A 27,867-nucleotide genomic window follows, 5' to 3' on the forward strand; every position below is an offset into this window, starting at 1 on the left:
AGTCACATATAGCCGACCGGCATGGCCTCCTGACCTCCCACAATTTTCCCCAGACCGTGGTTGGGAACTAGTCGAACACAATGTCATCTGTGTGTACGGTTGAGAGTGGTCGATGACTTTTTCTACTAATTGTGACCTCGTTTGTGCCAACCGCTAGCCGTCTATAGTCGGAAAAGACATATTAGTGCTAGCATCATTCTGCTTGGGTGTGATCCAGATAGGAACGAACTTGAACAAGAATAGGATGTATATTTCAGGCCGCTCCCAATACACCGCCGACCTTGGTTGGGGTGGCCTGAAGGTCCTGAAAGGTGCACTTTTGAAGTAGATCGTTTTCCCGGCAAAACTCTTAATATTTTTCTTTCTTTTTCTAAACGCCAGTCTGAGCAGTTGAAATGTGACGCCCGTCAAGGATGTTCCATTTGTTTGTTTTTGTCAATAAACGTTTAAACGTTGGTCGGGTTTGGTAAGTATTTTTCAAAACAGTGACCATAAAAGGACCAAGTTTCGATGACCAAGCGCAGGCTGTATCTTTCACAACTTCCTGTGCATGTCTAAAAACTGACCGATGAAACACAATTCAGGAACACATCGGAGAACTCCTAATTCTGGGGTTGTGCCAAGAAACAAAACAAAACGGACGGTCTGTTCTAGAGCCAGTAAAGCTTGCTCCCTTCCGAGAAAACTTGCGGGAGGTTTCTGTTATTGTTGTTGAGTACGGTCATTTTGCAATAGAATGAAGATTTTATGGCAAAGAAAAATCACACTGTATAGACTTGAACAAAACATATCAAAACCTTTCAGACACACTTCTGGGAAACGCCCCCCAATTCTGGGATTGTGCCAAGAAACAAAGCAGACGATCTGTTGCAGAGCTAACAAAGCTCACTCCCTTCCGAGAAACTTGCGGGATGTTTCTGTTGTTGTTGTTGCTGTTGAGTACTGAATGTCGTTTTGCCATAGAAGGTAGCTTTTATAGAAAAGAGGCAAATACACTGTATAGACTTGAACAAAACATATCAAAACATTTCAGAAACACTTCTCCGAAACGGTTACGCTGAGAAACAAATCGGACGGTCTGTTGCAACGTTTTCAAAGCTCCCTCCCTTCCAATAAACTCGCGGGAGGTTTCTGTTGTTGTTGTCGAGCACTGAGTGGCGCTGGTTGTGTGTTCAGGTCACAGGTCCCTACAAATTAGGTCATCAGAAGTCAAACTGTGCTGGACAAACAAGCAGACTGATTATATTGCATGTTGGTTGATTACGTCGGTAAACTGAGCTCTGCTGGGGCCCGGTCACATTCATAGTACGATCGTCGTACGGTCGTCGCACGGTCGTCGCACGGTCGTCGTACAGTCGTCGTACGATCGCAATTGAGAGCATTCCTGGGACATTCGTGTATAGGCCGTACCAAATTTAGCTGCCTTTTTAGAAAAATAGGAAAAATAAGTCAGTGTTCACCATAGACTTTCTGCAACATATGATCCACTGCTCACCGAGTCACGTGTCCTATCTGCATAACGTGACGTCACAGAAGCAGTGGATTGCTCATTCCTTGTCAAAGACTAGCTTATCAGTTGAAAAGTCCAATTTGTTGTGTTGCCTGTTGGCAATTACAGTTCAACCTTGATTCAGAATAAGTCAGTGTTATATTGCAGTTGTTTCCGTAACAGCCTGCCTGACAGATACATATCATTTCAAAGTGTCGATCACGATAAAAGTCACCAACTTTCATCCTTTTTTACTTTTCCACGCTTACAGACAAATAGAAAAGTACTGTCCTTGTAACATCACAGGCTCCACACGTTACTGAGAAAAAGTAGTCACTGCCAGACTGACTAGGCCGCCAAAGGGAAAATATTTGCCTGGGAAGTTTGGCTACCATAGGTTTTCACTAGTTGCAGGCGCAGTCTTCGAGGGGGAAATGGTAACCCTCCTGGCCAATCATTGAACTTTTTTTAGCCGAATTCTACGATCCGTACCCCCGTGGGAAGGCCTGGTGGAGGCTAAAGAAAAAAAATGACATCTTTCATGCAAACGATTGGCAGCAAACAATGATTAATGTCTATTGTTCGAGATTATCAATGTCTTATCATCGCCCGATGACAGGTGCTCCGCCCACAGCTTGACAAGTTGGTCTTTACGTCTGTTTACTGATGATGATAAGCGGCTTTGTGGGCTGATCTTTAAATACGGCCTGTTTGTGGCGACAAGTAACACAAATAGCCCGGGCTGTTACTCGGACGAGATCGCACACCGGACGTCGAGAGAATCTGCAACTGTGCGTACCCGTCCCAACCGACGCCGAATTTGGTCCGACGAGGTCGTTTTCCAGTTCTACAACGGTACGTTTGAAAGTATACCATTCTTTCATTCGCCGCTAATTTACCGTGAAATAGTGTCAGTAGTTGCAAATATAGCTCTAACCTAGCCTCCATCTTGGCATTCTTGCCAGTCTTGGCCGGCCCGGGGGTCAGTCTATCTGTGCGCATCGAAGTAAGTCTTAGCTCGGATTGGTGATGCCACAATTGGACGTAATATTGGTTTAGGGGCATTGGGAGTTCCATAATTTTTCTAAAGTCGTCTGAAGACGAGCACGTTAGAATTTGACTCAAATGTTTTGGTTTCCCTGCTAAGTGTGGACTGGGCAAACCTGTCCGTAGTGGCAACCCAGAATGAGTGTTGCTATCTAGCTGTACCTACGCGACAAGGACATCTGTCTCTCCAACGAAATAGGTTTATTTGTGGCCAAGAAAAATAAATGAGATTTAACAAAAAGAAGGAATAGAGGGTCTTGAAGCCAAACATTTGTCACTCAGAGCTAGAGTTTTGTTGATTTTGTCCCTCGGTATATTCATTAAAAGCGTCTTATCTCTGACCAAGACAAACAGTTTAACCCGTTTAGGGTGTCTAGAAGCACTGTGGTGCGTCTAAGCCGGCGTCACACTGTCATGGCCCTAAGTTTAAAACAAATCGAAAATTACCAGAGTATCGAGCGTATTTTTTCGCTTGAAAATCTACTCTGTTATTTTGGGCAAACCTCGGTGACCTCGGAACATAGTCTGGTCTCTAAACAGAGATCGAAAGGACACCGACCGTATTCTAGCCGTAATTTGGACCTCAAAGCAGACTCGTTGGGCCAGCTATTTTCCTTTTGCGTGACGCCGGATTTATCACTGCACAGAGCACTTTACCACTGAGATTAATGAAACGACGATCGACAGGTTAACATTAATAACAATAGGATGATTGGGCGAAAATTCGAACCTTGTTATCATATTATTGTATCCAGTAAAACGGACTCCTTGTACAAACAATACAGGCACCAGGATCTTGTTGAAAAATCCAAGCACAAAAAGTCTGGAGAAAGAGTCTGCGTTGTATCATTGTGGCATTGTCCCCAGCACACTTTAGAAGACTAAACGTTTTTCACTGAAAAGTACCACTTCTTGTCTATTTTCCAGCTGAAAGGTGCCGCATAGCGAGATGAGGACTGTCGTGCTCGCAGCAGTTCTCCTGTGCGCGCTGTCCGTGTGCGGTGCCGCCGTTGACCGGGACCTCCAGGCGGCCGTGCAGGCGGAGCTCCTGCGGGCCGCCTGTCCGCACTGCCGCCTGTGCAGCAGCCGGGCCACCTGCAGGAGGACCATCGGCAGGGCGCTCTGCGGGCCGCTGTGCGCCGTCTGTAGGACCGCCGACTGCGCCAACATGCCGCAAGGTTAGACATTCTTCTACTTCATTCTTATTCTTTATTCCTCCCTCAGGAGAGCATAATTTCATCACGCTTAGAATATAGAATATAGCATATACACACGATCAGTCATTCATTCATTCATTCATTCATTCATCCGTTCGTTTGTTCAATCACTCACTAATTCATTCACTCCTGCACTCACCCACTCACATTATCACTCACTCACTCACTCACTCATCCATCCATCCATCCATCCATCCATCCATCCATACATCCATCCATCCATCCATCCAATCACGCTCATTAATACACACGATAATTCATTCATTCATTCATTCATCCATGCATCCATTTATTCAGCATCTGGCGTCTTTTAGTAATAAGAAGCTTAAATGGATGATCGAATTTAAATTGATATTTTTACATTTTTGTCCCCGTTTCCCGGCAGACTCTGTGAGCGGCGGTTGGGCGTCGTGGGGGGTCTGGTCCGAGTGCAGCGCCACCTGCGGAGCCGGGACGCAGAGCCGCCGCAGGACGTGCACTGCGCCTGCGCCGGAGAACGGCGGCGCGCCCTGCCCTGGGAACGAGGAGGAGACGCGGCCTTGTGAGGCTGCAGACGTTTGTCCAGGTAGTGTAGCCTCTACCAGGCTCCAGACGTGGCTGGAAAGAGTAGAAATCGGCCAATAGACAGATAACATACCAGAGAAGTTGGCTATCTATCTATCTATCGGCTAGCCAACTCCTCTGCTATGTTATGCCGATTTCTACTTTTTCCAGCCACGTCTGGATCTTGGTAGAGGCTACCGGTAATGTGCCAGTAATATCATACTGATTTGCATTGATACAAGTTGAAATGCTTTAACCATTTTGGCATGCGTGTTTAACAGACGTACACTGTAATCCTACATGGCGCATATGAAAAGCAATGGCAGGTGTCGGTAAAACGAAGGATAAGTCTGACTGTCGTTGCTACAATAAGACTTTCATGCATTCGACAACTTGTGATATTTAGGTGGAGAAGATCATCAATCATTAGCTGATTTGAAAAAGGTAAATTGTGAACATATAGGCTTTCAATGTTCTGGCCTCTCTTGCATAGTTTTGCTATTTAAATTTTTTTTGCTTCTCTTGATTACTTGTCATGTGCAAATAAACAATAAAATAAACAATAACAAATAAAATCCCTGCCATGGTATGTAGATGAGAGAACGTACCGCCATGTCTGTTTCCACACCAACTGGGCGCAGTGCCGGCTCGACCCCACCGCGTTCTTCCCCGAGGACATTGACCCCGCCCTGGTGCTAGAACAATACTTTTACCTTGTTGTTTTGATAAAGAATAGTCAACATATAGGCTCCCAATTTTTTTGGCTTCCCTCGCACAATTGTATTATTTTCCTGCTTCTTATGTGAACAATACTGAACAAAATCCTTGTCGTGGTTTGTAGAAGAAAGAACGTACCGCCGCGTGTGTTATCACACCAACTGGGCGCAGTACCGACCCGACCCCACCGCGTTTTTCCCCGACGACATTGACCCCGCCCTGGCGCTAGAATAATACTTTTACCTTCTTTTTATTTTCCTGCTTCTTGTGGTCATGTGAACAATACTGAACAAAATCCTTGTCATGGTTTGTAGAAGAAAGAACGTACCGCCGCGTGTGTTATCACACCAACTGGGCACAGTACCGGCCTGACCCCACCGCGTTTTTCCCCGACGACATTGACCCCGTCCTGGCGCTAGAATAATACTTTTACCTTGTTGTTTTGATAAAGGATAGTCAACATGTAGGCTCTCAATTTTTGGGCTTCCCTCTCACAGTTGTGTTATTTTCCTGCTTCTTGTGGTCATGTGAACAATACTGAACAAAATCCTTGTCGTGGTTTGTAGAAGAAAGAACGTACCGCCGCGTGTGTTACCACACCAACTGGGCGCAGTACCGACCTGACCCCGCCGCGTTCTTCCCCGAGGACATTGACCCCGCCCTGTGCACCCACCTCATCTACTCCGTCGCCATCTTCGAGGAGAACCAGCTGCTGGCCACGGAGGAGAACGAGGAGCCAGACGACAGTTATCCCGGGCGGGAGCTTTACCAGGCCTTCAACGATTTAAAGGTGAGACGTCATATAACGCTCTGAACTTAATCTCCAAGCAGATGCAAGGATAAACTTAGTCTCAGTGTTTTATGCGTGTTACACTTTTAGTGTAACGTGTCACGCTTGATCAAATCAAAGTGTTTCGCTTGATCAAATCAACAACTATCCCGGGCGGGAACTGTACCAGGCCTTCAATCTCCAAGCAGATTAGCCAAGTCTAAGTATTTACACTTTCTAATGACAACAGTTATCCCGGGCGGGATTTGTACCAGGTTTTAACGATTTAAAGGAGAGACGTCACATACAAGGCACGTACAAGGCCTTCAATGATTTGAAAATGTGAGGAGTCATAACGCTCTATCAGATGTAAAGATCAGCTCAGTATTTCCGTATACATGGCAAAAAATCGGACATAGGAAAACGAGGTGCATTCTAGATTCAAACACTGGCTGACTTTCCAGAAATATGCACTTCACACTTTACAAGTTGTATAATTCCCAAGAGAGACCTTTACTGTGTTTGGACATTCCTTTGGTGGGTTGTTCGACTTTGCAAGTTTTTTTTGTATTGTTAAAGTTCCTGAAATACCCCTTGCTTTTGATCTCCAATAGTTGGTGACTTCTGGTTTTCCACCTACGTGTTTTGTGAGATTTAGTAGGTTCTTTTAGTTGTGCGCTTTTAAATTCTTGGAAGAACATTCGGTTACCTGTCTTTCACACCATTAGTATTACATAGAGAAACCTGGAGTCCACTTGCATAATAAATGAAATGAAATGTAAATTACAAAAACTTATACAATTGTTAAACAGAAGTCTAACCCGGAGCTGAAGACACTGCTGTCCGTGGGAGGATGGGACTTCGGGTCCGCGCCCTTTTCCGACATGGTCACTTCGGCGACGAACCGATCCGAGTTCGTCCGAACGTCCATAGGCTTTCTTCGGGACTGGGGCTTCGACGGCCTGGACCTGGACTGGGAGTTTCCGACTCACGGAGAGGGCGCCAGACCGAGCGACAAGCAGCGCTTCACGACTCTGATACAGGTTCGGATTCCCTGCACGCATGTGTCTGTTAGAACCCTCCTCTCTCATCCACAATTATTTTCTCTAGTCCTATTGTTATTTTGTTGTATGAGGAGGGTGTATTCGTCGCACAGCTGTATTTATGCTGCTATATGGTGTTTTTTTTGTAGTTCATACTTGATTGTTATTAGCATTTATCTTTTGTTTTAGCTTGATAACAGAGTTAAGTGGCTAAAGTTGAGTGCAGCACCACTTTGTCCTTGCATTGCCATTGTTTATTCGATAAAAAAATCCACTCCTATACAACAGACGGACCTGATATGAGAGGATGGTTAGAACATGTAGGACACAGACAGAAACACGTCGAAGCTTACTCACCGAGGTGTGAAATTCGCGCGACATTACCGCTGGATCAAGCAAGAAATTGTTTCATCAATTCTCCTCTGGGAGCTGCGAAGCCAAGGTCGCTAAACAGAACTAACGTTTACCGATAGCTAATTATATAGAGCCACTGAGATATAACTGAAGAATCTAGATAGGGCTTAGAGACTGTACTAACTACGGTCGATAAGGTTGATAGATGATGGTGGTGATGATTGATAAAGGCGCTTGGTGTGAAGTTGGTCTTTATCTAGATCTGTACAAAGTCGACAAGTCGAGTACTTGACCTCTTTGCAGGAGCTGAGAGAAGCGTTCGACGCTGAAGACCTGGAGCCCGGTCAAGAGCGCCTCCTGCTGACCGCCATGGTATCTGCAGTGAAAAGTATTGTGGAGACCGCTTACGAGATTGAGAAAATCTCTCGGTAACTTTTTCTTATTTTCCTTTCATATACCATTTATAAGTGTTTGTACATTAAAAGGTATGTCCAATGGGTGTCCTTAAGAAACAAAACAAAACCAAACATGAGCTCTGTTTAGTACCCGTTCATCCTGTGTAAAATATGTGCATTGGGAGTTCCATAGCCATGGCGACTACAGAAAGGGCGTTTTTGCTTGTTAGTAATATACTTCTGTAGTCGCCATGGCTAGGAATTCCATAACATTCGCATTACTTTCAATCGTGGTTTGCTAGCTGATGCTTCCTGATCAATGTGTGTCCGTTTACAGAAAAGATGATTTCAAGTTTATTTCAAATATTGAAGGAAAGTACTGTCTTATTGGAAATCCTGTTTTCAAATTTCATCCTCAGTCCGCTGCATTTTTTGTTTCATTGCAATTTATTAATTGTAAGTTGTTGTTTCATGCGTAGAACACACCCTGTCGCCGATTTTAGTCCTTTTAAAAAGATCATTGTCATCTATAATTTTGTAGACATCTAGACTTCGTGAACCTGATGACCTATGACCTGCACGGGTCATGGGAGGCTGTGACGGGCCTGAGCAGTCCTCTGTACCCGGCAGAGGAGGAAAATGAGGAGGCCAGACATCCCAACGTGGTGCGTACCAACAAGGCCGTCTTCGCCTTCACTTTCTATTATTTATTTATCTATCTTTTACTTCGGTTTTAGACAGACAAGGACGACGTGGTACTCCACTCAAGTTTGTATAACTTATGTTAACAGTGCTACGTGCAGATAACAACATACCCATTTTTTATACACCTGGGCGAAGTGAGGAAAGTCGTGTAAAGTGCCTTTCCCAAGGGCACAACATCGTTGGCGTCAGGGGGAACTCGGGACCTCTTGGTTCTGGGCCGAACACCCCGCCGTTACGCCACACGACCCCACTTTCTATTTGCCTATCCAAAAAGGTAATCTTAGTAGCATTTGTTTTCTGCGGCCTTTGTGGTTTGTGGTAGTTGAACAAGGGCCTTAGAAGCTAAGCCAACAGAGCAGTTACCATTCAGGGGAAGAAGGAGAGGAGGTACAGTGCTCCACCCCGGTCTGTTCCTTCCCATGCAGCATCTGTGGCCGCCCATGTCCGTCGAAAACTGGTCTTTACTCTCACATGAGGACCCGCCTTGGCAAATGTGTTGTATGCATGCCTGCTCATCGTTCGAATCGACAGGACCTAGAAGAATCCGTCATCTTCTACTTCAGCCTTCGCTATAATGTAACGACTCTAAAAAGCAACATATATAGCCCCTTGAAATCGTTACGTAATGGATCTCTAAGTAGATAGGAAGATGATTTTGTCCAGAAGAGCCTTTTGATGACTTTATTTATACACGATGTCGTGGCTAGCTTGAGCCATTTTTGTGGCGATAGACCTAATTGTATAGTACACTACTAGTTTATGTCCAGTTTGCAAGAATTCCAGAAATTTAATACTTTTTTTGGGGTAATCTCCGCGCATGCGTAGTAAACATCCGTTTGTTCCCGGAAGTATGTTCGCTGTGATTTGTTCGAAATGAGGGGTATCGGGTATCTTTCGGGGGAAAATCGGTCAAATTTTGTCACGAGCAGTTGAATATGTCTCTTCTTCTACATATTGTCACAGCGAGATGCAGTTCGGCTGTGGCTCGCAGGTGACGCTCCTGCCGAGAAGCTGAACCTGGGGATCGGGTTGCACGGGCGGTCCTTCCGGCTCGCCGGCGGGGACACCTCGCTCCGTGCCCCGGCCGTGAGGGCAGGCGTCGCCGGGACGTACACGGAGGAAGCCGGCATGCTGGCGTACTTTGAGGTGAGCAGTCTTTACTACAGAAAACTTGATCATATGTAAACTGTACGATAACAGTTAAGAATGACACAGGTGATGTCGTCTTATCTATTTTTTTCAAGCAAAAATGCACTAAAACCATACTTATCACTTATTGATGGAGAAACTCATATTCCTAAAACATGGGTGTTACATTCTGTGGAACATAGTGATATGTTGAAGCCACGTTAAGGAATTTGATAATTTTACATGTGACTTTGTCTCGTGGTTGAAATACTGGTCAATAACAATTTATCTCACCATTTTAGGAGCCCCACTTAGTTTTCCACATCCACGACACCGTGCGCGCCGACGGACATATGCTAGATGTGTAATATTTCTTTATCCACCAGATTTGCACCATGCTCAGTAGCGGTGCGACCCGCGTGTTCGATGCCGAACAGAAGGCGCCGTACGCTTACCTCGAGAACCAGTGGGTCGGGTATGACGACGCAGAGAGCATCGGGTACAAGGTAAGGGACTTGGAACAGGGCAGATAAGCAATATCCGGTCGTAACACCAGAAGCAAACTGAAACTCAACACACCACTCTGCCGCACCAACAGACTAAAAAAACTCTCCGATTTCGTACCTTGTATCCCTGCTGAACAAGTGACTGATCTCTTTAACGCTCCCATGTTTTCTCTTCTGCAATGCATCAAACAGCACAATCCTGTCACGAATGTTCCAATCTGGTTCCAATGTTTACTGTGTCAGCTGTCCTTACATCGTTTCATGTGTTGTAAATTCAACTGAGTTATTTGTGTTTTTGAATTGCGCCATTGACATTATTTAAACTTTGTATATAATGATATCGTTTTTAATGGGGGCCCATGTGTAAATACTTACCCAATTCAGACTTGCAAGTGTGCCACGTAGTATTTTCAGTAAAGTTTCAAAGTTTCAATTCAACCAGCTCATTCGTAGCGAGATGCACTGTGGATGATGTATCATGCTTCTAAATTGTAAACAGTTCTTGGGCAGACCACGCTTGATACACAGGTACATGCCCAAAGGTGTTCTGTTTATGTCTCAGGGGCCTTCAACTGTGACCAAGGATTTCCCACATTAGCTAGCCTCTACCAGGCTTCGCGAGATGGCTGGGAAAATAGTAGGAATCGGCAAATAAAGGGAGTTAGCTACGGAGAGAGGGTCCAATCTGGAGAGAGGGTATATCTGCCATCCATGGAGCCTGTCGGGAGTCGCTATCTATAAAGGGTATCAAATAATACCCCGATTATCTGTGCAAAGGAACTAACTCAGCGCTGAAGATCATTTAGGTCGAGGGTCTGGGCGGCTCCATGGTGTGGGCCATCAAATTCAGCGTTCAGTGCTGTAACTTGGGCCGTCATTCTATCTATTTGCTTTAAATAAATTATGATATTGTTCCAAATGTACCTCAGATCAACTTCCTGAAGCAGGAGGGTCTGGGCGGCTCCATGGTGTGGGCCGTGGACCTTGATGACGTCAGCGGGCAGTTCTGTAACCAGGGGCGGTACCCGCTACTGAACGTCATCAAGAGCAGGCTGGAGATGGGTGGCAGCGACGCCGATGAACCTGGTGAGACGTTAACCTCTTATATAAATTCCTAATGCAAAAGGAAAATCACTTACCACGCGAATATCTACTTTCCAAGCAAGGGAGGGGTTCCGGGTGGTTTTTGACGTGTTTTTAGGCGTTTTTGTCGAGCTTTTTAGTTTGTCATTGAAGAGACCGGAAAAAAAAGACAAAGTAGAAAGCCCGACAAAAACGCCTAAAAACAACGGGATGAAACGGAATGGGCACTGCCCTATACATCTTATGGTGTGGGAGGATTTCAGCTTTAACAGCACTTTCGGGAAATATCATGGAAGTCCAACAAATAGTGCTGCCTGTGGACTACCCCCTGCTGCAGCATCATCTGCGCTTGCACAGCTGTGTGGCCAAAGGGCCATGGAAACGGAGATGGGCGCCGCTTTATTCACCCTATGGTGTTGGAAGTATTTTGAATTTAAATGACGTAAGAGGGTCCAGACGTCATGGCATGATGACCTCAACATACAGACAGACAGGCAGACAGACAGAAGGACGGACAGACGGATAAACAGACAGACAGGTAGGCAGACAGACAGACGGAGAACTGACAGACGGACAGAGTGATGAACAGACAATCAGACGGACAGAAGGGCAGACGGAGAACTGACAGACAGACGGATAGACAGACAGACAGACTGATCTAAATATACTAGGTTTCTGGTGCCGGCTCCTCACAGATTTCTGTTCCTAAATCTGTGCAGTCGAATAAATAAAACTTTGTTTTAACCATTGTTTTAGTTGACGGCCGTTGGACCGACTGGGGCCGCTGGTCCTTCTGTAGCGCCACCTGTGGCTCGGGCGTGCAGAGTCGGGACCGGAGCTGTGTCGGTCAGAGGCAGGGCGGGGACTGGTGCTCCGGGGACGCTGTGGAGACGAGGCAGTGTGAGGCCCCCGAGGCCTGTCCGGGTGAGTCTTTGTTTGATCATTTTTAATATTTATGAAAAACTAAAAACGGCGTGGGGAGCCGTTTTATAGAACATGTTTTTCTAAACACAAATACACATGCACACACACACACACACACACATACACACACACACACACACACACAGAGACACACACAGACACACACACACACACACGCACACACTCAGTCACACGCACACACTCACGAGCACATTCACTGGAGACTCCCTCTCACAGACGAAGTTATTGATGGAAGGCGTCGGTGCAAAGCGCTGTACATCTTTTTATAAGAATCCCTTTTTATAAACGCTAACAAACTTGCTTCCCCATACCTTCTGCCACAGCGCCTGTGGAGAGCCCGTACCGCCGGGTGTGTTTTTACAGCAGCTTGGCGCAGGAACGCCCGCAGCCTGCAACCGTGGACCCGGAGGACTTGAGCCTGCACGCCGGTCTCTGCTCCCATCTCGTTTACGCCCACGGATACATGGAGGGCAACCAGCTGGTTCTGGACGAGTATGACTACGAGGACTTCCCTCAGTACGAGAGGATCAATAACCTAAAGGTGAGCCGGGTGTTGGGAACGAGGGGCACAATGAACAACTCAGTTGACATTTGGGAAGATTAGGGGTGGGTACCGGTACATAAAATTCAGGTCCGGTCCAGGTCCAGGTCCAGAGGGTCAGGTCCAGGTCCAGACCTGTACCTGTACCTGATTATAGTAGTATCGCAGTACATCATATTTTGGAGAGCGAGACACACGTAAAAGTCTCCAAACGTCATGTCTGGAACTATATAATTTCTTAGGTTTGCACTTTGTCTCAAAATTATAACTATACTCTCCTCGTCGTCTGTTTACTCAATGACTCGTTAAATCTCCTGTTTTGTATTTTCTTAGAGCAGTCATGTGGCCGCCTGCTGGTAGCCTGGTACTATGAATTTTCTAATTGGTCCATAGGCCGGTCCACCTATTTTTTACGGACCGGTTTTTTTGGACCGGTCCATTAAGAAATACCGGTTTTGTACCGGTACACGGTACCGATACCCACCCCTAGGGAAGATACAACACTAGTTTCTGACATGACATTTTTATTCTTCTAAATCTCGATCCTGTGAACGCGTCGACTTGGTACAATCCTTTTAAACACTATTGCTGTCACCAAGCACTGTAACAGGCAACTAGTTACCATCCATCTTGCTAGTGTCAATGGCAAATTGTAAAGCTTACTTTTATCGGTCCATGCACTGGGAGATTTTCCCTGAAATTTCGTCTCGGCGTAACATACCAGCTGTGCAAGCACGCGGCGCGGTAGCAGCTGGTTATATTACACTGAGCGACCTGTCACACCTAACTTTTGCATATCTAGCAGCAAGCGTTATTTAAAGCTATCCAGCGAAAATGACCCTACTACACTTGGTGATGTCTGTCTTTCAACAATGCCACAAACTTCTTTCCGCCTACAGAACGAGCATCCTCGCCTGAAGACCATTCTATCGGTCGGCGGATGGACCTTCGGTTCCAAGCCGTTTTCCGACATGGCGGCGACGGAGGCGAACCGAGCCGAGTTCGTCAGCTCGGCCGTCGGGTTTCTCCGGCAGTGGGACTTCGACGGGCTGGACCTGGACTGGGAGTTTCCCGCGCACAGGAAGGGGTCTCGGCGCGGGGACAAGGCGGCCTTCAGCAGCCTCGTCAGGGTAAGTGCGAGGTTGAGATTTGGCGTTCTAACCGCCCGGGTTCGATTCCCGGTGTGGGAACCAGTGAAACAAAGCAGCAAGTAGAACAGTCTCCTTGCCCCCAGGATTCGAACCCGCGCCGAAACCGGGCAGCCAGATCACAGGCACGCACGCCTTAACCACGAAGCTAAAAGGTCTAGGCCAGTTAGACTGGTCAGTTGGAGGCGCTTGAACACCCACTGTTACACTGTTAATGGTTAGGTCCCAATTGCGCCGGTGCCCGTCAGGGATGTTGCTCTGTTCGCACTATTAGCTCACGGCGTTTATCTGTTACTTGTTTTGAATTTAAGCCCGAGTATAAGTCATCGCAGGCCCCCGGAAGTGCCCCAAAATAGCTAGCTCGGTAGCCGTAGGATGTCCCACGGGGCCACGTAGAGGTCACGCCCGAAAGTGGCAAAAGCATCCCGTCAACTACCCGGCAGGGCCCCCTTTTCCAATTGGGACCTAAGTATTAGTTTGCGTTATCACCAAGCAGATGAGAGGATCCAGCTGAATCTCTGCCTACCCATCCACCTGGCCTGGTGCTTAGGATGGGAGGTGTTTATAAGGTAGACATAAAGATGGAAATTTGCCTCCAGGCTTGTCTCAATATGACGCAGCAATCTGCTTCGGTCCCATTTCCAATCCGGGGGCCGGTCGGGCAGCTTGTGGGAACGAAAAATATGATATAAGAGACAACAAAATATACACAAAACGCAGAAAATTACCCCTAACCATACATTGTGTGTATTTTCTTGTGACCTTTGCGACGTGAAGGAGAGTATACGATGCAACCCTTTGGCCATCTGATTAACCTAAGTGTCGTTACTTTGAATTTGAGACATAGCAGCTATTGTTCCGTCCCACCAGGAGCTGAAACAAGCCTTTGTAGCGGAGGGCGGGAACACAGGGAGGGAGCCTCTCATCCTGACGGCCACAGTAGCCGGGGGAAAGGCGATCCGAAAGGCTTACGATATCCGGGAAATCTCCAAGTAAGTGTGAAGTAGTTTCCTCGGACACAATAGAAATACAGTTTGTTGTTAGGTGTATGTAAGGCTGGACAAAACTCAACACACAGAGCGTGGTTCTACATTTTTGTTCTTTCAAAACTTCTTCTTTAATTTCGGAATTGACTTTGCATCCATTTTCTGAAACCTTTTTTTTCAATTCACAGCATGTATTTTATCAGTTTGCAGCTGCTTGTTACGATTTAACGTTTAAGTATGGCCGAAAAAGTTTTTCTGGAAACGGACGAAAATTAATGCGCACGCGGATGCCATCCATATCATCGAATCAACATATCCTTAATGACCTTGATGATCTTGACCTTTTCCCATTGTCCAGGCACCTTGACTTCATGAACGTGATGACGTATGACTTCCACGGGTTCTGGGATCGCGTCACGGGGCTGAGCAGCCCGCTGTACGGCGCCAGGTCGGAGAGGGGAGCTGCCGCCAAACTCAACATGGTCAGCGTTTTACCGCTTTTTATCTTTTTATATGAAAAATGGAGATATAGTTTTGGGTGTGTCTGTGTGTCTGTCTGTTTGTTTGTGTTTCCGCACCACTCTAGTCAACATAACTCAAGAACCTCTTGATGGATTACGATGATATTTGGTATGTGGGTAGGTGTTGTAAAGCCGAAATTCAAGGTCGATTTTGGGCCCCTTGGTATGTGACCTTGGTACTGCAGCAGAAAATCCATTTTTGTATCTCTTGACCTGGACATGCTATGGTCTTCATTTTTTGGTGGCATGTAGCTTATGGTGTAATAAAGACGTGGTGTGGGTTTGGGCCCCCTAGCAGCTTGTTACTTTTTGTGTTATTTTGCTTTTAATTTTGGACAGGACGACGTGGCGCTGTACTCAAGTTTTCATGCCATAATTCTCTGCACACGTAAAGAGAACAGTAACCCATTTTTGCCCCTGGATGGAATGCCGCTAAACTTAACATGGTCAGAGTTTAACCGCTTTATCTATTTATCTATTTATTTATTCATCTTGAAACGTATGGGTAGTCTCTTCAGCCAAAAAGGCTGATTTCCAAGAGAGCCCATAGGGGTACAGATAATAAATAAAGGTCATAACATGAAATAACAATTAAACATAGGAATACCTACAGAACCAATCTATATGTCAAACAATAGCACTGAAATCATCAAAGAAAAGCAAATTAAGTTGAGAGGTCAGAGGTCAAAAAGCCTTTGGAGAAGGTTTATAAGGCAATCGTTATTGGCACAACAAAAGTACGGCGGCTTTCGGAAGGTCTTTCTACATCGATACCTGCCAAGTGGATACAAATGAATGAACCTATACATTTATGTACATGGAGAGGGATGAGTAAAGCAACATGTCGATTCCAACGTATCATTTTTTTATAATTTTTTTTATAGATCAGTCTTTTTATTGTTTATAACCAACATAAATTTTACAAAAAGAAAATCATGGCAAACATACAGAAAATAAAGGCACATGTGTGACAACAAAACTGAAACTTAAAATCCAAGAACAAAAGAGTATGATCATAAAATGCCGAGAGAACCCCTCTCATTGTACAGGAAAATAACGGAAATTAACTAGACAGAACAATATGTAGTTTCCCCCACTTCCCAATGTGTTTCCGAATCTTATTTTTGCGTTGGGCAATAATGAATTCTAATTTTTGAAAATAGGAAACAAATGAAATAAAACCAGATAAATCAACATGTTTTTTACGATATCTAAATATATAACATTTACCTAAGAGAATAATAAGATTTGACAGAACAGGGCATCGGTCGCTTAGATCACCAAGGACAGTATTGAAAGCATTCATATGTAAATTTATCTTTGTCAAGTTAAAAAACCAACCCTCCACTTCAGCCCAGAAATTAGCTACAATTCTACAATTCCAAAATAAATGTATGGTTGTTTCCTCCTCTTCATGACACAGACTACATAGAGGGGAGTCTACCAGGCCCCAGGTGTATAGTGTTTTATTTACTGTTAAGAATTTAAAAAGCGTCTTAAACTGAAACATCCTTGTATAAGTATCAATTGTGAGCTTATAAGGTAAGCTGTAAACTTGTCTCCATGGGATAGGAGTGTTAAAAAGTTCCTCCCAAGACAGTTGTATTCTATACGACGGTTCACAAACCTTGTCATCGTTGATAAAAAAAAAGGTACAAATGTTTATTGATGAGTTTTTTTCTAAGCCAAGTTGTGTCTCTACAAATGGGCATGCAAACTTGTAAGATATGAGATGCTTTCTTTAGTAATGCTTTCCAGTGAGCTGGTATAGCAGAAATTAACTGATTGTATTGTAATTTTGTACACACATCCCCAAATTTTAGAATGAAATTTTCATAAGAAAGAAATCTATTTTCTAAATCCAATATATCATTGAGAAATCGAACTCCCCCAGTATCAAAAGCTGTGGAAAAGAATGGTTTTTGACCAATACATATATTCGAGTTCAAACAGAGAAGCTGTTGTTTGACCTCGTCCACACCCTCTGGGGGTCGGAGTTGGAAGCGCAACCAATATTGTATGACCTGTCTGAAAAAGGAAGTTATTGGCGGATTCTTACCCATAAAATTATCAAAATCACGGACAGAAAGTTGTACAAAGGGGAACAAGGAAGTCCGTAACCATGAACAAGACATAAATAAAAACTTGGAACAGAACCATTCTCTGTTTAACTGTAGCTTAGGAATCCAAGAGGCTTTTAGGGTGAGATCGACAGACCGCAAGTTTCTTAGCTTCAGTCCCCCCTGTTCATAAGCACTGTAAATAGTCTTTCTACTAACTCGCTCCGGCCCACCTCCCCATAGAAATCGAAATATTTTCTTTTCATATTTGACAAAAAAATCAGGCGGTGGGGACGGAAGCGAGCTAAGTAAATATATAAATTGTGATACAATAAGTGTGTTTATTAAAGTAACTTTACCCATGAGTGTTAAAGTCTTTGTCTTCCAAGGAAATAAAAGTTTATCGATCTTAGTGAATTTCCTATCAAAGTTTATACTAATTATATCCGAAAATTGTACAGGAATATGAATTCCCAAAAGGTCGATGGGGCCGTCTGTCCATTGAATTGGCAAGGGACAAGGAAGATAGAAATGTGTACCCTTTAAAGAACCTATACGTTTTATTTTACATTTATCGAAATTTGGAATTAAACCAGATAATAAAGAGTAATATTCTAAATCTTTAACTAATGAGTAGAGGGAACCAAGTTTCGGGGCCAGGGGGAAATTAGAATCATCGGCATATTGAGAGATTTTAGACTCTATACCATACGTAGTTAATCCTTCTATTCCAATATTTATTTATTTATTTATTTGTATCAGGCCCATGGCCCATAAAAACAGACACAGAACAAAGATTTACAAAGCTACACTTACAAATACTTTACATAATGTCGCCAGAATGTGCTATGCCTATGGCAAAAGCCGTCCGAGTGTACAAGCACTCTAATTATATCATTGTCAGACGACAGCAGGCGTGTAACAAATGAGTAGGTGACCTTGCGACGCCTTGCGTCAAACATGTCGGTCCGGTTATTCACAAACAACCAACTAGTGGTTGTATGCCTGCCGACTGAAAAGAGCATTTTCATTGCGCTGTGGTAAGCCACTCGTAGCTTGGAGATCGCACTCACGCTGTAATTACTCCAGATTTGGGCACAATACATCGGGGAGCAATACGCAGAGAACAACTCACTTTTTACCGCCGCTGAGCAGTAACGGAACCGCCGGAGGAGTGAGTTTGCCCGAGAATAAAAGCCTCTGACGTGAGCTCGGATTGCTGCGTCATCCGAAAGATCAGGGGTAATTATATACCCAAGATATGTGGTAGAAGAGGCATACTTTAAGGCGGTACCGTACAGCATCAGCGGCGGCAAAGGCATACTCATGCGGAAGCGGCGGCACGGAAAGTACATACATAGTGTTTTCGATTCATTAAACAACATGTCAATATCCGCTCCAGATAGCTCACAAATACTGATCAGTCTCTGCAACGCTTTAACAGACGGACAAACGAGGCAAATGTCATCCGCGTACATCAAGTGGTTGACTAAGGTGTCCCCAACATAGCAACCAACTCCAGACCTCAGTAGCTCGGTACTCAAATCGGATACATACACATTGAACAAGATTGGTGACAATATGCTGCCTTGAGGCAAACCATTCATAGCGGTAAATGTATCCGAGAGGGTGTGGCCCCACCGGACACAGAATGACAACGTACTATACCACACGACCAGGAATCTAACTAGGTACATCGGAACCCCTCGATCCATAAGTTTTTTAAACAATGTCCAGTGGTTCACACGGTCAAACGCTTTGGATGCGTCCAGAAAACATGCAAATACAGGAGAGCCCCTTTGACGATAATACTGAATAATTTCTTTGAGGGCAAATATACATAGATCAGTTCCATGTTTCTTCTTAAATCCGAACTGGTTGCTCGGGGAGCATAGGAAATCGTCAAGGTATGTCAATAGTACAGATTCGATAACTTTTAACAAGGGGCTGGCAATTGCAATCGGACGATAACTGTCCTTGTTCGAAGCATTACAGCTGGGCTTCTTCAATACCGGTACAAGTACAACGTTCAGAATGCTAGGTGGCACATAGGCGTGTCTAAGCATAGAGGAAATTAAAAATGAAAGCAGAACGGGTAGTTGGGGCCCGGCGTTCTTGAGATGCTCAGCTGAAATGCCCTGCACGTCACTAGCCTTCCCATTGGATAAGTCATTGATAGCATCACATATCTCTCCTACTGTTACCGTGGTTACATCGCTAACATCGGATTCCATTGCATGCATAACAAACTGCTTTTGATTAGCGGACTTAACCGAATTAAACAAGGAACTGTAATAGTTTCTCCACATATTGGCAATATCTGTAGCCCCCGTGTGACCATCAACCGTGTTGGGAAGATTTGGCTTGGAGCGGTTTTGCGAGCGCAGAGCATTCCAAAAGCTCTTGCAACCCCCCTGATGAAGATGCATGGCAAGCGCGTCCGCTCTAGACTGGGCCTCAGAGCGGCGACACTGCCTCAGTAGCAGCTTAAATTTCGCCCTTGTTTTACGCATAATATTCCAGACCGCTCCATGCCTAGGACGGCCCAACTGCCGCCAGAGAAGGAAAGCATCTCGGGCGGCTTGATGGGCCTCCTTGACAACGGCGTTCCAGCCGGGTACAGAGTAAGGGGAGGATCGTTTCTTATTAGGGAGAGAAGCGGAGGCGGCTGCATGAAGAGTGTTTATTATCTGGTTGGAAAGGTGAAGGATGGCATTCTTATGAGTATCATTATCACAGTTAGGGTTGTTACAGTAGAGAACGTCATCGGGAATGGGGATATTAGATAGGAGTGTATCAGAGTAGGTTTGGTAGCGAAGCAGATCGGCTGGAGTTGCGCGTTCCCAATTAACATACTTAACATTCATAGGTGGGTTCTCAGCTGTATTTACAAACAATGGCTCCCAGTGGAACGATACTTGCAGTGGGAAATGATCGGACGACAGGAAGCCATGATCAACCTTCATGTCTATGATGTTGTTATGCATGGTTTCAGAACAGACGCAATGGTCCAACCAAGATGTTGTCCCATGAGCGTCACTGAAGTACGTAAACGTGTCATTGGGAAGCAACTCAACGTCGCTGACATGAAGGTTGTTGTCCTGACAAAACTCATACAGCATAGGGGCAAACCGCCCGTCAGGACGGGTGTTAAAGTCACCCATAATACAGATGTTAGAGATACCTAGATCATTCGAAAGTGACTCGATCTTACCAAGATTTTCCATAAACAGATCAGCATGATTAACACAGTCAGTTGGCATATAAACACATACAAGGAGCATTTGTCTATCTCCAGACTTAACACTTATGGCTAAAATTCGATCCTCATCGCAACTCTCGATACTGACCTCTAGACCAATGTTCTGCCTCCAAAGGACAGCTACACCGCCATATGGGCGACCTTGAAGAATACCCTCCTCTGTGTTAACGGGGGAGGTACCGAAAGCTAAGAAATCATCGTCGAGTTCTGATAAAAGGTGCAGGTCCTGCGGGAGTAACCAATGTTCCTGCAGAAGTACAAAGTATTATTTCTTATCTTATTAGCTAAAACTTCTACTCCTAAAATAAACAAATAAGGTGAAAGAGGACAGCCTTGGCGAACTCCACGGGACAGGATGAAGGGGTGGGAAATATGTCCATAATTGATTACCTTACTACTTATATCTTTATACAAAACTCTTATCCAATCAAGTAATCCCGCACCAAAGCCAAAGTATTCGAGTGTTTTAAAAATAAAATCAAGTCTAATAGTGTCAAATGCTTTTTCAAAATCTGCAACAAAAATTAAACCTGGTAAATCATTACGTTCATAATATTCTATAATTTCTAAAATCCGACGTATATTGTCACTAATGCACCTCCCTTGTAAGAAACCAGTCTGATCATATGATATTAAATTAGGAATTATTTGTTTAATACGCAGGGCTATACATTTGGAAAGAATACGCGAATCACAGTTCAACAATGTCAAGGGGCGCCAGTTTTTAATGTGAGACGGGTCTTTATCCTGTCCCGTGGAGTCTTGCTTTAGTAAAAGAGTAATAAGACCAGATTTTTGGGTGTCGGTTAAATGCCCCGTTCGATAAGAAAAGTTAAAGGAGTCAAGCATGGGTTTCTTAAGATAACGTATCATTTACACAGTTGGTTCTAAGCTCTAGAATTATTTGATATTCATATCATTGGTGCCCAACATATACTTAGCAAATGCCAATACGAGTATGCTTAGCAATTTTGTCGAATACAGCTAGCGTCATGGTCTAATACAGGCCCGAGGCAGTTAGTCTCTACCAGACTAACTACGCCGGCTATAGGGAGAATATTTGCCAGGGTTTCATTTGATCTTCACCATGGGCTGACTCTACTGGCTAATTGATCCTTTTCTGACGGATTCTACGATCCATACGCCCCTAGGAGAGCCTGGTGGAGGCTATGAGACAGTCCAGATCTGTTCCAATTAAATCCAGTCACTTCTCTCGTAGGCAGAATATCCTCACTCGAAATAAAAGCCGCAACAAGACAGCCACAATTCTTCAGAATTGCATTGCCCATTATCTTGTATACTTTGCAATTTTTCGAGTTTGCATAACAACTTTGTCAGTAAAGAATACCCCTAAAATTGTACTTGAGCTACTATCCCTGTTATGCTTAGGTCACATTTCCAAAGCGGGGTCCGGTCGGGTAGCTTGCGGGGACGAAAAATACGATATAAAAGACAACAAAAGACACAAAACGTTTTAAAAACTACTACTAACTATGAATTGTGTATTTTCTTGATGTGCATTTTTTTCATTTTTCGTTTTCGCAAACCGTTCACCGGCTTGGAAATGTGACCCTAGCATTAATGAGCAGGTCAATCAATTCTAACGAATTCAGAGTAGCTTTCATGCTAATTAATGTATCCTATTAAAGGCGGCGTCGATCCAGCAGTGGCTGGACGGCGGAGCCCCTGCAGGTAAGCTGAACGTCGGCCTGGGTCTGTACGGTCGGTCCTACACGCTGAAGACCCCGAGCAGCCACGGGCTCCGAGCCCCGTCCAAGGGACCCGGGCAGCCCGGCCAGTACAGCGACGAGGAAGGTCTGCTGAGCTACTACGAGGTACGCCTTTGCAAGTTACAACTTATATAGCCTGAGTGCCAGACCACCGCGCTCCTAGCGCTAATCCTTCGGCCGGGGAAGCAACTCGCGCCGCCGCCACAGAGTTCGGCTGCCAAGCGCTCCCGGGTGCCAACTCTATCCCTACTACTAGGTCTTCCCCGCCCAAAAGGGGTTATCATCGCATCGCGCGAAAGGTCTGGTATCCAGGCTACAACTTATGACACTGCACGAAATGGCCTCGGATCCTGACATATCCTGAAGTATCCTGACGTGATCCGGAACCTAAGATCCGGAAGAATCCGAACTGATCCGGGGCCGTATATTTCTCGGCAGGCTAATGCGCATCTAAATATTGGGACTCAATGTACCATTTACACAACTTGAGTAAGTACGTACTTACACAACTCAAATATGCAAGTGGTACCTTGAGTCCCAATATTTGGATGCCCATTTGCCTGCTGAGAAATACACGGCCCCGGATTCGTTCGGATTCTTCCGGATCTTAGGTTCCGGATCACGTCAGGATACGTCAGGATCCGAGGCCATTTCGTGCTCTGCTATCATCTAGGCGTCTGTGGGCAGTTCTGTCGTGTTATAATCAGGGCTACACTGGGAAATGGAGGCATTAAAGAAGGGTTTTAGTTATTTATCTCAGCTTCGTCATATCACATGAGGGCAGAAGAAGCAGGACGTATTATTTTTCTGGTTTCTTCCCAAAATGAAATTATGCGTAAACCAATACAAAGAATAGATTTGAAATTTGTAAGGACGTATCTTTTCAGGGAGGCGGAATTATGTACCCTGGCGGAATTATGTTAGTAGGTGTCCATGTTTCCCTGCTGCATGTTGTGATGATGATGCATGTTGGCATCATGTGGCGCAATCGGTAGGGTGTTTCGCCCAGAACCGAGAGGTCCCGGGTTCGAAACCACTGCTATGCCCCGATGTTGTGCCCTTGCAATTGGGAAAGGCACTTAACACGACTTTCCTCACTCCATCCAGGTGTGAATGGGTACCTGACTTCGGTTGGGGAAGGTCGTATTGAGGTCACCTGCTGGCGCCGCCCAGACCCTTGCGACAGTTCCACAAAGTGCAAGTGTTGAGCAAATATTAATCGGTTGTGTATCATGTGATTGTAAACCTTGCAGCAATTCATCACTGGCTGCCACTGCACGGGTAAATTTAGCCTGGAATCCATCATATTTAGCTTCCGGCCGTTACCCAAGCTGAGCTTGGGTAGCGCAGCGGAGCTAGGGTAGCGGCCGGAAGCTAAATAGGATGGATTCCAGGCTAGGGTAATTTCTGACCAATAAACCATGTTGCACAGATCTGCCGAATGCTGAGCCGCGACCCTGCAGCAATTCAGCACTGGCTGCCATTGCACGGGTGATTTCTTACCAATAAACCATGTTGCACAGATCTGCCGGATGCTGAGCCGCGACCCTGCAGCAATTCAGCCCTGGCTGCCATTGCAGGGGCAATTTCTTACCAATAAACCATGTTGCACAGATCTGCCGGATGCTGAGCCGCGGCCCTGCAGCAATTCAGCACTGGCTGCCATTGCACGGGTAATTTCTGACCAATAAACCATGTTGCGCAGATCTGCCGGATGCTGAGCCGCGACCCTGCAGCAATTCAGCACTGGCTGCCATTACACGGGTAATTTCTGACCAATAAACCATGTTGCACAGATCTGCCGGATGCTGAGCCGCGGCGCCACCAGGGTGTTCGACCGGGAACAGGGGGGGACGTACGCCTACCTCGGCAACCAGTGGGTCGGGTACGACGACGAGGAGAGCCTAACGCACAAGGTATCAAAGTCTCTCTGCAATTTCTTCCGAGAATTTAAATCGAGTTTCTATCTGTGTGTATACTTCACCGACGTGCAGTCACTTTCATATTGTTTGGACAGCTTATATTGAAGGGATCGATATGTCAGATTTTTACATTGGTGAATCGTAAACCTTACGGCTATCGTCACCTATCGTCATACTATGCCCGCTCGGAATCTATAGCTAGTAACTTAGATAAGCAAGTCGTGTATATATCTGCTCCGGTGAAACGATTTAACATATCTCCAATCTTATTTTAACTCTAAGGAGTTTATGTTTATAACAACAACAGAAAAGAAACAAGCAAATATTAAGGTGTATAATGAAGACAAAACAAATAATCTATTGGACAATCTTCTGGAGTTAAAGGCATCTTTAGATACACGACACCTATCTAACACCTGCTGTAACCCCAGGTGAACTGGATAAAAGAGAAGAGCCTGGGCGGCTGGATGGTGTGGTCCATGGACGAGGATGACGTCAGCGGTCAGTTCTGCGGCGGACAGCGCTTCCCTCTGCTGAACGCGCTCAACCGGGCCCTGGGTCTGCCCACGGTGGCAGCAACAGCCGCACCGCCGGACACAGGTAAGGAACAGTTGCAGTTTCAGTTGGTTCATCTTTGTAGAACGTACATATCGCCTAAAAGACGTTTTCTTTTGTGTCCTGCCCGTACGGGATGTAACGTAGATGTAAGTACAACCAGGAAAGTACGAACCGCCGATGGAATGATACAGTCAGCAGAAAAGCAGAAACAGTCTTGTTGTTTTATCAGGCACACATGTATTGTTGAACAGGAACACCTCTGAACTGGATTGATAATAATTTTGATGATCGATATCATCATTGTTGTTCATGCATTTGCCATCTGGCATCTGCAAATGTGTGATTAATGGAGGGAGCAAAAATAACCCAAGTATATGTTTCCTGGTCGTTGTTGTTCCAGAGGGCGGTGATTTCTGCACGGATCGCCAGAACGGGTTTTACGCCGACCCGGAGGATTGTGGGCTGTACTACAACTGTGACCGCGGGGTCACGTACCACGAGGAATGCTGGGAAGGTTCGTGACGTAATCCACCTCACCCGCCATTATTTAATACTTTCCAAAAAAGTCTTTATGTTTCAAACCATAGCTAAACACTCCGAGAGGGTAAAGAAAAAAAAATATCCAAACTAAATTGGGAACAGATCTACTCGAGATGAGGCTGTAAGTTACTCATAATGTGTTGTTGATATATTTGATTTTAGATTCTGTTACCAATTTTTAGATTTTAAATCTTATATACTAATTTTATGAGATGTTATCCTAATTTCAAATATTTTTTTTTGTTCAACAGGCACACTCTGGAACCCTGACCTCGGCGACTGTGACTTAGAGGAAAACGTCGACTGCAGTGACAACTGGGAACGCTAGGGGACACACTTAGGGCCGTATACATTACGCACAAGTGCTGATGGGAGAAAAAAATACCTATCACTATAATCATTTGTTATGGCTATAATGGTTTGATATCTATACATTACAAGTTGCAACAATAAAATCCAACCTTTTTTTACCGGAAACGGGGCCAACAACTATGCACTTTATATAAATCATACATACACCGACGCCAAAGATACCTTAGGATACCTTAGGACGTCTCGGTGTAGGAGGCATCTTCTTGCTTGTTAGACACTTTCTTCTCACTCTGTGTGTATCCTATCCTTCCACCACGACATCGAGCCTTGCCTTAAAGTTGTCCACTGTCTCCGCCGCTACGACTTTGACTTTTTCTGGCAGGGAATTCCATGTTTGCACAGTTCTTATGCTGAAAGACTGGCGACGGACTGTTGTCTTCGCTAAAGGTATTGCTAACTTGAGACTATGACCTCTTGTTGTCTGCTTCCCCACAATGCAAGATGCAGTAAAAGGAAATACAAAGACATCTATTTCTTGTGCATGAATTTTTTTACAAATTACACCATGAATGACCTAGACATTACAACAGGAGTCTTCTTGAATGTCATAGTATATATCATTATTTGCACATTATGAATCATGCATGGAGGGGTGTTTGATAAATACAATTTATCACTTCACATGATAGGCATCACTGCGTGAAAGCTTAGGTTTCCGGTTCTTTCCGAGTCTGCGCACGTCCGTTAAAACCGAGGCGGGCAGGAAGTGTGAAGAGTTTTCCGGATCCGGCGTGTGCCGACCGGGAAAATTCTGCGTTTTCATGCACAGTTAGCTGTGCGCTGATTCCCAGGCCGTTGCACACTCGCGTGTGACCCTGCCGGGTAGATAACAATAAGCTTTAGCTCACGCATTATAAGCCAAGGTGTGTGAACTACACGGAGCTGTGATAGGCAAATGATCTATATTTGCTGTGACTTTGTGTTCGACACTTAACAAAAATCATTAATAAATTTAGGACTGTAAAGTACTAAATGAATTTCTGTTGGGTAGTAGTAGGATTGAAAATAATATTACCGAATGCGAATGATACTATGGCGGTTTAGATCGCTGCGATCCAGACTGTTATCGCGCCCTTTCAGTCGGCGGCCCAGAGCTCTAAGCCCGCCGATAGAAATTGTATTACCGCACCGGGGGAGTTCTAAAAAATCCCGAGAGTTGACCGGTCCTTGCGGGTAAAAGGCACGGTCCACTCCCCGGGCTACAACTCTCCGTAGTGTTAATTTAGATCCGGCGGGCTGACAGTCTCGGACCGCCGAAGAAACTCGATAGCAGCCCGGTCCCTAGTCGGGTTTCTCCAGGGTAGGAGAGTTAGGGGCGCACCAGACAAGCTGTTTTGTACGTACGTGGAGGCCCTGGCAATAGTATGGGTTTCAGATAGCCTGGATACCAGACCTTTCGCGCGGTGCGATGATAAGCCCCTCTGGGCGGGGAAGACCTAGTAGTAGGGATAGAGTTGGCACCCGGGAGCGCTTGGCAGCCGAACCCTGATTTCTATCGCGCTAGCGATAATTAGTGGGCCGTGTGCTATCTGTGGCGGCGGCGCGAGTTGCTTCCCCGGCCGAAGGATTAGCGCCAGGAGCGCGGTGGTCTGGCACCCAGGCTAGGTTTCAGAGTACTCTAAAAGTTGCATGGATAACCAAGGATATTCTTGTGGTAACATATATGGTGTACCAAGGAGGTTTGCCTGGTATCTTGTCTCTACGTGTCGGCTTAGGTGTGTTTTACTGGACCCAGTGTGCTATATTGAACCGTTCTGATAGCTCGTCTTCTTAGCTTTAGTTTCGCCGCCATCGTAGCGAGAGCGAACAATACCCCCGAGCGGGCCAATCTGTCTGGGTGGCGGGTACCACTCCCAACGCCGCAGAGACGCCGGGAAGGTCCCGATGATATGGTTTCCAGTCGGCGTATGGGAAATGATAATTTGACATGATTTGAATTATTGTATTTAAAAAGTAAACACGAGTCGTCTGTAAGATACAGGCTGTGCATAATGTTGTAAGATGTGTATTGGAATGTCTTTGTGGCGTCCATATTGATTTTCTGTTTTTGTAAATCTTTCCTGTAAAAAGAAGGAGTTGAAAATACACAGAATACTAGTACTTGTGTTACGTGCTTTTGTTCCTATAGTCCTGTCTAGATTAGTGTACTTGTGCATGCATGGTAAAAAGAAGGAGCCATGAAACAAAGGAAACATGAAAATGGCGTCGCGTCACCATATGCTACAACCGAGAATTAATTTATTTAAACCCCGTTCACACTCAAAAAAATGGATCGGATTGAATATT

The 27,867-nt window shown here is 45.1% G+C and overlaps 1 protein-coding gene across 1 annotated transcript; it reads left to right on the plus strand.

Moving 5' to 3' along the window:
* The first annotated feature begins 2,205 nt into the window (after window positions 1-2,205).
* On the plus strand, window positions 2,206-26,202 carry LOC136429224 (probable chitinase 10). The gene is made up of 20 exons (XM_066419098.1): window positions 2,206-2,344; window positions 3,464-3,714; window positions 4,139-4,318; window positions 5,580-5,803; window positions 6,595-6,825; window positions 7,483-7,607; window positions 8,116-8,239; window positions 9,243-9,425; window positions 9,794-9,913; window positions 10,843-10,999; window positions 11,753-11,920; window positions 12,265-12,482; window positions 13,382-13,612; window positions 14,501-14,622; window positions 14,975-15,098; window positions 22,109-22,294; window positions 23,986-24,105; window positions 24,543-24,711; window positions 25,070-25,183; window positions 25,461-26,202. The coding sequence occupies exons 2-20, from the start codon at window positions 3,486-3,488 to the stop codon at window positions 25,535-25,537; spliced, it is 3,102 nt and encodes a 1,033-aa protein (XP_066275195.1). The 5' UTR covers window positions 2,206-2,344; window positions 3,464-3,485; the 3' UTR covers window positions 25,538-26,202.
* Window positions 26,203-27,867: the final 1,665 nt, after the last annotated feature.

The sequence above is a fragment of the Branchiostoma lanceolatum genome, chromosome 3 (genome assembly GCF_035083965.1).
Source record: "Branchiostoma lanceolatum isolate klBraLanc5 chromosome 3, klBraLanc5.hap2, whole genome shotgun sequence".
NCBI classification, from domain to species: Eukaryota; Metazoa; Chordata; class Leptocardii; order Amphioxiformes; family Branchiostomatidae; genus Branchiostoma; species Branchiostoma lanceolatum.

Excerpts from the sequence above, each read along its gene's own strand:
- LOC136429224 (XM_066419098.1), top strand. The coding sequence starts at position 3,486 with ATGAGGACTGTCGTGCTCGCAGCAGTTCTCCTGTGCGCGCTGTCCGTG. Across the intron at positions 7,608-8,115 it reads GAGATTGAGAAAATCTCTCG|ACATCTAGACTTCGTGAACC; the intron begins GTAACTTTTTCT and ends ATAATTTTGTAG. Across the intron at positions 9,426-9,793 it reads GCATGCTGGCGTACTTTGAG|ATTTGCACCATGCTCAGTAG; the intron begins GTGAGCAGTCTT and ends TTTATCCACCAG.